General features: G+C 38.4%; 1 protein-coding gene across 2 annotated transcripts in view; it reads right to left on the bottom strand.

The window, feature by feature from the left end:
* KIAA0408 (KIAA0408 ortholog) overlaps positions 1-10,238 on the bottom strand; it is a 28,279-nt gene extending 18,041 nt beyond the window's left edge. The window contains exons 1-2 of one of the 2 annotated variants that reach the window (XM_063389954.1): positions 9,360-10,238; positions 2,516-2,622 (exon numbers count right to left, since the gene is read on the bottom strand). In XM_063389954.1, coding sequence (XP_063246024.1) covers positions 2,516-2,522 — 7 coding nt within the window. In that variant the 5' untranslated portion in view covers positions 2,523-2,622; positions 9,360-10,238. Of the gene's footprint in view, positions 1-2,515; positions 4,176-9,359 lie in introns of those variants that run through there. The other variant, XR_010079270.1, reaches the window with a different exon arrangement.
* Between the last annotated feature and the right edge of the window lies 1 nt (position 10,239).

A 10,239-nucleotide genomic window follows, 5' to 3' on the forward strand; every position in this document is an offset into this window, starting at 1 on the left:
GCTTGCAGAACAGTTTACCCCAGGGATGTGCCAGATTTCAAACCCTTCTTTCCCCTGCCAAAAAACATTATGAAGAGCAATTTCACAAAACCATAAAACTCCTTGAAACTAGGAGCTGCTGAAAGACAGCACAGGATTCTCATCAAAAGAGAAGCCAAGTACTGGTTTGCTCACGGCCTCTTAGGGAATGCAGCCAGGCTACAGAGACTGCACCTCTCCACGCCAGTGATTCAGCTTTGTGCCAGACTCCAGTAAGCATTGACCAAAAACAACTTGCAAAAAAATTATATTACACTTAAGATCTATTGCAATCTAAACACCTATCACTCATGAACTTTAAGAATACTGTAGTACTTTCTCACTTTGCTAATTCAAAGGTTTCAAGCTTTAGCACCGTCATTTGATTTTTTTCTTTTGGTTACATTTATGTCTTTATAACCTTTTAGGACACCTCTGAGAAATAAACAAAAGTCAACACTCTGCTCCACTATAATCCTTATACAAATACATGTCAGAAAAAAAAATTAAAACCCCCCATGTGTAAATGCTGTACATTCATGAACAAGACAGCCAGACATAATCTGTGAACAACTTGCAGAAATGGTGATTTTGCTAGGGCACTATTAGTAATAATAACCATGCTTTAGTTGGTCACATATTACTAGAAAGGTCAATACTGTGTAGCATTTTTGTTTTTACACACATAAGAATAGATATAATATTCCTTTAGTACTCCTATTTAGTACTCCTCTTTTCAAGCATGAATACCGCATTGAAAAGGCCTCTGGTGTTTCCTTAGTGCTGGAAACTACAATTGCCCTGTTGGCATTCATCTTAACAATTTTCAGATTGTTTCATATGGAGCTGTGATTATAAAAAAAGACTGAAGACAGACAGAAGGAAATCAAGTCTTGAAAGAGGATAGTTACAGAAGTTACAGATGGTCACTTGTAGCTCTAAGATCCACAAAAAGCTTGTATTGTTTCTTAGGCTTCTCTGATTTCCTCTTGACAGAAATTCTGAGAAGAAAACTCATGTTTATTGATGTTAGCAGCTGGGTGACTATACAGCTTTGCTGCTATTGTGGATCCGTTCCTCAGAGACTTTGACTCCTATTTCTACTTCTCTTTCCCCTCACTTTCTTTTTTTCTCAGTATTTCCTTTGGGCTTTTTTGGGGTTATTTTGGTGGAGGACAATGTGTAGTCCTGGTAATACACCCTCTCTGTGTATAGTGCACTGAGATTTCCCCATGGGTGCTTCACCATGCTTCACATGGGTGTGTAAAATGCCACATTATCATTTGCTCTGTGGATCAGAAAAATATCTGTGCTCTTGCAGTATTGGCAATTCCTGCATGTCCTAGACAAGGTCAGAAGCTTATTACAGCAATCAAATTAAGCAAATAATCAATTTTGTCTGCATTAGTTGCATTTACCCTTAACTTTTCCTTTAGCCCTTCCTCCTCTCAAGCAAAAAATGTTTTAAGCAACTATTTGTTGTCAGTCATGATTCCCCCATATCTAACCCTTTCTAGACAGATATTAAAAATGCAAGATAGTTTGCAAACAACATCTAGCAGCTTCTGAAAATAATCTGCTTGACATCAGCTGAGATACTATTTTTCAACAGAGTTTAATCAGATTGGATGTGCATAATCATTCAGATACACAAATCTTCCCTTGTTTTAACAGAAAAAAAATGCACCCAAATTATATTTCCAAGTAAGTGCTGTGTTTTGGATGACTAAGAAAATTGTAAACATATGTATTTTTTTCAATTATAAATGTCTGCCATGTGTCATGATAACATGCACTTTATATATTAAAAGAAAGTACAGTTGAGTGAGAGAAGGGAAAGAAAAGAGGGAGAAAGAAGAGAGTGAAAAAAGAGAGTGAAAAGAGAGTGAAAAAAGAGTGAGAAAAGAGAAAAAAGAGAGAGAGAAAGAGAGAGAGAAAGAGAGAGAGAAAGAGAGAAAGAGAGAGAGAGAAGAGAGAAAGAGAGAAAGAAAGAGAGAAAGAGAGAAAGAGAAAGAGAGAGAGAAAGAAAGAGAGAAAGAGAGAAAGAGAGAAAGAATGAAAGAAAGAAAGAAAGAAAGAAAGAAAGAAAGAAAGAAAGAAAGAAAGAAAGAAAGAAAGAAAGAAAGAAAGAAAGAAAGAAAGAAAGAAAGAAAGAAAGAAAGAAAGAAAGAAAGAAAGAAAGAAAGAAAGAAAGAAAGAAAGAAAGAAAGAAAGAAAGAAAGAAAGAAAGAAAGAAAGAAAGAAAGAAAGAAAGAAAGAGGATTCAATGCATACAATGCTATCTGTCATTCCTATTCTGTTAATACATCTCTGCTTGCACTGAAAAAAGTAACTGAACTTTAAGAATAAAGACCATATATAGCATATATGAACTTTATGTTACATGTAAATAACATTAAGAGGATGTTTAAATAACTGTTTGCCACATCAGAAATTTGCCTTCTTTTTTAATCTTAACTGTTCAAAATCACTGATTTAAAATAAGCTGCAACCATACCTTTCATGGAACAAGAAATCCTTTAGGAGTTTTTCAGTCCATTTCCAGGCAGCAGAGAAAGCAATGGAACACACAGCTAGCAGGGATCCTGTTCTGTGAATCTTGATCTTTAAAAGAAGTAAGAAAGCTAAGCAAGACACAGCCTTTCAACTGGGGCAGCATTTGCAACTCTCTTTGAATAAATCCTCAACTTTTGCAAACTGGAAAACAGTTCCGTTGAGCATCATCCCCGCAGCTGGCTTCCACGTGACGTCAGTGCATGGAGGATGGTTTTAAAGCCATCTCTTCCAACCCCCAGCTTTGTAACTTTATATCTCCTCATATTTTGTGTAAACAACTCCAAGTCCAGGACATTTTCAGGTTTTATAGTGCAGTCCAGTCTTTAAAGCTCACCAAAGCAGCTAGTGTTACTATCAAAGCTATGACAATAGGCAATTTTAGGTTTCTTTAATTGTTGTCCATGCTGCAAAGATAGATTTTTTACTTACAGACCCAGTTTTCAGGGTTATATATTTTGTATGATCATTTTGAGCTTTGAAACGTGATCCTCCTTAACTGCTTTGTAAAAGGAGTTTTGTTTAAAGCAGTGGTTTTGTTGGTTAACAGCTATTTTAAAGAGCTAAAAGCAAACCACTCCTCCCTAAAATCCTTTTCTGTATTCAAAATATTCTCTCACTTATGAAATGCAGAATTATTGGGCACTGTGTAATCCTACTGTCTTGCATTCTGGGAATGGCAGTAACGGTTTCTTCGGGTGTACCCAAATATTCCTGATACTTTATAATGTTTCTGGATCAGATTCTAAAGTCTGTTAATTCACTTTGTATCTCAGCAAAGCAAAGCACTTGAAATTGGATGAAGAATCTCCCTTGAACAGGGAAACTCATCTCTGGCACAAGGCTGGTAAAGAAGGTCCAAAAACACCTTGGGCTGGATATAAATCGCTGGGAGTGTCCATAGCAAGTGTTGGCATGGGATGAGGGAAAGAGAAAGTGACAAAAGCAATCCAGCAAGTGAAAGTCCACAGGAGACCCTGAAGCCAGAGCAGCAAAATTCAGCTGCTCCCCCTGCTGAGCTGCAGGCAGGACCAGCCCAGCTCGCTCCCCAGGTCTCTGACCACCACAGGAACTCTCCCGCTGCCCCATGGGTTAAACTGCTCTCATTTTGTGGCTCCCCGAGAGAGATCCCCGGGGGGAAGCTGCACACGCACCGCCCTGCTGGGCACTTGTGCTTGGGTGTGTCTGCAGACAGCAACTGAGACAGGCGGCAAATTCACCTTCCAGGGAAAAATTTGCCCCATGTGTGCCTGGAGAAGGGCCACAAAATACTTGATTCAGGCAGCAGAAAACTGGACAGACTGCTGTCAGACAGATGTCTTGGAATGCCCTAAGCAGGAACATATTTTTGTGGGCAGTGCAGCTGATGACAAGAGGATCAGTGAGAAAAAGGGCACTATATGAAGATCCTTTGCTTAGTCAGCACTGTCCTCATTAGAACACTAAGTTTTTATCTAGTAAAATCCATTGTAAAATCCATTATGAAGTCCAGTATAAAGATTTTAACTCTGGGTGCATTTTATAGTAAATCCCAAACCAGGTTTCAGGGAAAACACATTTTTTCTCCTTATATGGTCTAGCTGTAAGTCTCGGCGAATACATTAATTGGGTGCTTATTCTGCTCCCGTGCAACTTAAATAATGGGACTTGGGCTACTTGTGAAAATTGTAAAGATGATCTAAAAACTGAACAAATATGCCCCAAGTACACAACTGAATGTTCCCAAAGAAAATCCCCAGACTCTAAACTCTGAGGATTTAAATCTAAAGAAGCAGTATGACTTTCTTTTGTGAGGTTAAGTCCCAAGTGCCAGCTGACATGGCTGGGAGTGGAGCCGACTGAGCCCACAGCTGGAGGCCAGGCATCACAGCATTGCCTCCTCCCTGAAGCCAGCACAGCTGCTCTACTGCACATGAAGGCTGGTTCTTAAGACATTTTTTTTTTCTCTTATCCATTTAACATTGGCTGTTATTCTTGTGTCTTCAACATTGCTAACTCCATGCCTCTTGTCTTGCTATGTGGACTCTTTGAGGTAGAAACAGTAAAAATAAATAAAGCAATGAGCTAAATCCCAGGCTTGAGTTCTCAATCAGGCAAAAGCCTATATTTCTGTCAGTGTGAGGAATTAGAAATGTGTGAGACTCAGGGGCTCATTAGGAGACAAGCACTGGACCCACCTCATAGGTCAAAGGGACATGTTAAATTCATCCTAATATGGAAAAGATGAGACAAAGAAAACATGAAGTGAATTGTAAAAACCTGGGATTATTGTTCTATATACCCTTAAGTGTAGAAGTAGAGAATTCTGCTTTTGAGGATAAGAAATTATTCAACAGAGACTGTCCCTGCTGTCCCTCCTCCAACATCAACAGAGAAAGCAGCAAATGTGGCTTCTTGGTATCTGGCACAGATAAAAGAAACCAGAAGACTACTGTAGGCTTGTTACATCCAACATATTACTTCCACAGGAAAAGTATATTTTGTCCATATCTGGTACCAGCACTGCTTGTGTCAAAAGTTAGCACCTCAACAAAAAAGGTGCAAGGGTATTTCAAACAAGACCTCTGTAATATTCTCTTCATAATGCAAGACTGGAGACAAAGCAGCGTGAGTTTCAGCATGGGCTATAATCTGATCATATATTCACGGCAGTGGCTAACAAAATGTAGTCAAGACCACTTCATGGCATCTTTGGCTGTGCTGCACCAGCTTGGTTATGGCACATCCATTCTGCTATGGCCACAAAGGCTAACGACGAGAAGAAAGCAGAGCAATGCTGCCAGTGCAATCAACCCAACCTCACCATTATATTCCTGGATGATGTACACCTTCATAATCCTGGTATATACACCTTGGGAGTGGATATATACAACGGGAAATGAGCAGAAGGGAATACAAACTCTGTCTCCTCTCACTGTTTTGTGCTTCTGCAATAGGATATAACTCAGAGGAGAAACAGAGCCAACTGTTATGTCATGTCGCTGCTCCAAGGTTACATTGGAAATCGGTGGCAGATACTTTAGATGTTTACTTTAAATAGAGCCACCGTAATTTTCCCCATAGGCAACTGCATGTGTAATGGCAAAAGCTGGATTTGAATATCACTTCCCCTGGCATTAAATCAGAGACAGATATGTAAGCCAATGGGAAATACATCCTTGATACTGATGCCTTTAGAAGTCTCCTACTCACCTATCAGATTCTGGGGTGATTAAGGAGAAGGGCATGTAATACCCTGAAGCTCTGCTTGTTTTTGTAAACAACTCCTGAAGTTCATGTGCAGTTCATCTCTTTTTAGAACACATATCTAGACAGCCATTTTTTTTGTTTTTGTCAATTTTCTATTTTCCGACTGCCAGGCATGTTTCTGCACTATAGCACCTGCTCTCTTCTAGTTTTGATTCCGAAGCACTGGTGACATGTGTCAGCAGACACTTATTCTATCTTTCAACTGGAGCTTCAGGCATGGATATTTTTGGTTGAAAGAAATATCTCTGAGCCTGGAGAAAATGGTCATCCTAACATAATGGGAATTTTTCAGTAGCAGGAAAAGAGAATATCTGTGAAGGGATTTTGTCAGGGTATTCAGAGCCAGGTCTAAGCAGGAAACAAATTTAATTGAATTTTTCTGGTATCATTAAAGGAAAAATACATCTATTCCCTAAATTACATAAAAATTCATTGGAGATAATGCCAGTTTCCACAAGTGCAAAAATATCATAATTAGATATACAGAAGCAAGATCTTTTCCTTTTGAAGAAACACAGAATAAATCCTCTGGGAACATAGGAAACAGAAGTCTAATATTTCAGGGAAATGCTAAATTAAGGCAATCTCATGGTTCAAATTCAATGACTTTTTTCCCCCAGAATATTAATACTTCACCAGGATATTCCAAAATGGGAACTGTGAATCTGCTACCTGAGATTTCAACTGATGGGTAACCTGGCATATCCAGCTCCTTGCCACATGCAAACAAAATCTATATTTTTACTATTTCTCTTCAGAACTCTGAGCTGTGCAGCAGGCAGAATCAGTGATTCAGCAGTGTTCTGTCTGTCTCTGCCCTGCTTGACTCCAATGCAGTCCTGCTAGAGGATGCTGATGTATTTAGCTGCATTTGCTCACTCACCTGTGAGATGGTCTTTGCCCAGCAAGCCAGTTACTGAGTGGGGCAAATCTGCATCCCTTCTTGGCAAATATAATTACTGCATTTCATAATATCAAGTTATTTCTATTGAGCAAGACATAGAACACTTATTTATTTGGCTAGATCTTATCTTCTGGCTGTGGATAAATGTCCATACTCATTCTATTAGCTTTCTCAGCATCTTTTAAAGTTGTGCAATTTCTGGTGTGAAAAAGATCAGCAGCTCAAATCACTCCCTTCAACCTGAATTCAAAAGGTCAAGAAAAATACATCTCATTTCTCACTGAGATTTCTCTGTGAGGCTCCTCCCCATTCTCCTTGCTCATGAGAGATTCAAAGACTGTGGGGAGAGTCTAAAAAAATTTGTATGCTTTGATGTGCTTTAATTTCAGATTGCTGCCTGTGCAAGAGCTCCCTAAATGTCCCAAAAGGTCTCAGCTTTGATTTTGCTTTGCTGATACCTGGTGGAAAGCTCTAGCTTTTACACAAGAAAAAACACTGTGAGAAATCAATAGGGTTGTAATTGCCAGTGCTGTGCAGAGATTATCTCCACCTCTCATCTCAGTAATTCATTCTCACCTTTTCTGATTTCTGAGAAAGAAACAAATCTTTCCCAATTACTTTCCAAGATTTATTCAATGTATGGGTTCAGTGTATTACTACTTTAGAGTATTATTGCTACTGATACACTCTCTGTAAATCAAAAATTTCTCTACTCATTTTTATTATATACAACACCAAGAAAGGTATAAGCAAGTGTGGGTTAAAAACTAGAAGCCCAGACCTTAAGATCTTAGATTAACTAGGACTTTTACTCACTTACAGAAACTGAGTCAGTAAAATTTAATAAAATACAAATGATTGGTTTTTCCTCCACAGGAGATACTAAAACAGAAAGAAACTGAAAAAAGTCAATCTTGAGCTAAGATTTGGTATGGCAAGTTTGAGCCTCAAATTATTGTATTTTTAATGTCCAAATAGCAAATCTATGGGGAAAAACCCCTAGTATTTTCAGCAGCTGCTGAAAAACAAAAAAAAAGGGCTTCTCCAGTTGCAGAAATTCACCGTGAATTATGGCTTGATCATCGCTTGCCATAATAGTTTTAATATGTGGAACTTAATTTTAGGTAACTGCATAAATTAGATCATCTTAGAAACTCCTCAGAATTACTTTGGGCCTGACTTCATACTTAACTGGGAAACCAGTCAAAGCTATCTATTAATCTCACATATATTGATTATAATTTCCTTTAGACATCTCACTAACTATAAAATGGATAATGACAGATATTTGGATTAACTCAAGGAGTTGAGTGATTTAGCTGATCAAGGTTACTGCATCTGCAGAATATGTTGAGGGAAAGCTAGACAAAGAGAAAAAATACTCTATTTTTTAATAATGAATTTTTTACTATTTTTTTCATTCTCATAATAAAAAAAATTATTGCCCTATCTCTTGCTGCTCTCTGAGGATTTTCCCTCAAAATGATGTCTCTACTATTTCAGGTAGTAGAGCACAACCTACCACAGAGATGAACTGTTATCACTGGGGAATGAATTAAGTGAACAGAGAGCTAACATGATAAATCAAAGGGAATCCTTACCATGAGCTAGAAAAACAGCTGCTTTATTTATTACCACTCTTTACTACTATATTATTCAACATGGAAATTGCAGAAAAAGAAGTGTCATTAATACACATACTTGTTCACCTTTTGAGAATTCTTATTTGTGGGACTCAGTGGTTTCAGCATGGGTTGAATAAAATGGAAAAGTGAGCTCCAATGGGCATTTCAGATGAGGTTTTCATAGTGGGAGACCTGCTGCTTGTAGGAACTGTCTATGTAAGTGTGAAAGAAAGAAATGAGCCACCTGTACTCTTACTTGAGCCTCTCACAGGCAAGACAGGAGTATTCAGTGACTATTGATACACACCAATGTCCACAAGCTTCCCTCATTATGGTCACTGGCTAGCAGTGGCACAATTAGACAGGGGTCACTCAGCAAACCAAGAGTTACCTTGTCCATTCAAAACTCATGTTGAGATCTGGGGAGAGAATGTAGAGCCGTGGTGGCCACAGGCTGGGAAAAGTTACCTGACAAACTCGACACCAGCCAAGGTGACTTACACCGCTCCCGTCAGTTCAAGCCAGACCATACCATGGCCACTTTCTAGAGCACAGAGAAAATGCAGCCAGCCTACATTTCTCAGACGACTCCTCAGCTACCTTCTCCTTCTCCTCATGCATCTCACTCTCAGAGGCTCCAGCTCCTGGCCACAGTTCCAGATATAGTGCTCAATATACCAACCATTTTGATTTTGTCCCCTCTGTGGGGTCTAATTCACATAATACAGTGCTGAAAAACATTATAATCACAATTATGCAAAATACACATATAAGCTCTGACATAAAACTGCAGAATACACACAGAATGTGGCTTTAATACAAATTCTTTTTCTAGGAGTGGGAAGAAGAAAGTAACAGAGTCCTCACACCCACTCCACATATTTCTGTTTTGTGTCTGATTCGGTGCAAATTAATTAACCAGTGTTAAACTGGTTCCTGTGCTCAGAAAATTTTTATTCAAAAATTATAAAACCAGACAAAGTGAAAAATCCAATTTTCTGTTTGCTTACCTGGAATACTGTGGTGAGCAGGTTTTCTTTTCAACTGGGCGACTTTTTGGTGTTTTTTTGCAGGTTTTTTTGGTTTGGCTTTGGTTTCGGCAAACAAGTAGTCTTCAGTGTTTTTACAGCAGTGGCTATTACAGAAACTATGTCTCTTGTACTTCTTATCTTGGAGGGTGGACAAAATAAACAAACTGAAAATAACACTACAATGAACAGTAAATGATGAATGACTTACAGTACAAAAAACAGTGTAAAAAGGAAGACAAGTTTAAATATTGTTGTGTATGAAAGGGATGAAAATAATACAAGGATGAGAATAAGTAAAATGATAGGCTGGAACATCTGGGAAAGTAAATACAAAGACAAAGAAAACAGTCAATTAATGGAATAGCAAGTCCAAAGTTTCAATAAAATAAATAGTGAATCAGACTATGCTTGTGGAGGGACCAAGTGCCCACCTCCCATTTACTTCAGTAGGAGTTCTGCATGGTCAAGCCCTGAAATGTCCAATTGTTAAATTGTTCAACTGCTGTTATTTGTTTAGAGAAAATACTGACTAGTTTGTTTTAAATTTGTGTAAGTCCATGCAGCGCTCTCCCTTTAAGCTAATGGGAGCTCTACAAGCTCAGAACTACTGCTAGACCAGAAAGTGAGCATGCTAAATGCCATCTCTGTTTGATTTCATGCAACACATGTATAATAATTGATTAGCTTTAAACTCACTGCGTCTGTGACTTTCTGATACAAGGAAACAAAAGACTAATTAGTCAGCATAGGAATAAGAACAGCTTTCAGCTTCACCTGGCAACTACTCCAAACGGTAAACTAGCAAGACAGCACAGAATAAATTAACACAGCAGTAGACTTACAAAACATTGGATAACTT

Source organism: Prinia subflava, chromosome 2 (assembly GCF_021018805.1).
Source record: "Prinia subflava isolate CZ2003 ecotype Zambia chromosome 2, Cam_Psub_1.2, whole genome shotgun sequence".
Lineage (NCBI taxonomy): Eukaryota > Metazoa > Chordata > Aves > Passeriformes > Cisticolidae > Prinia > Prinia subflava.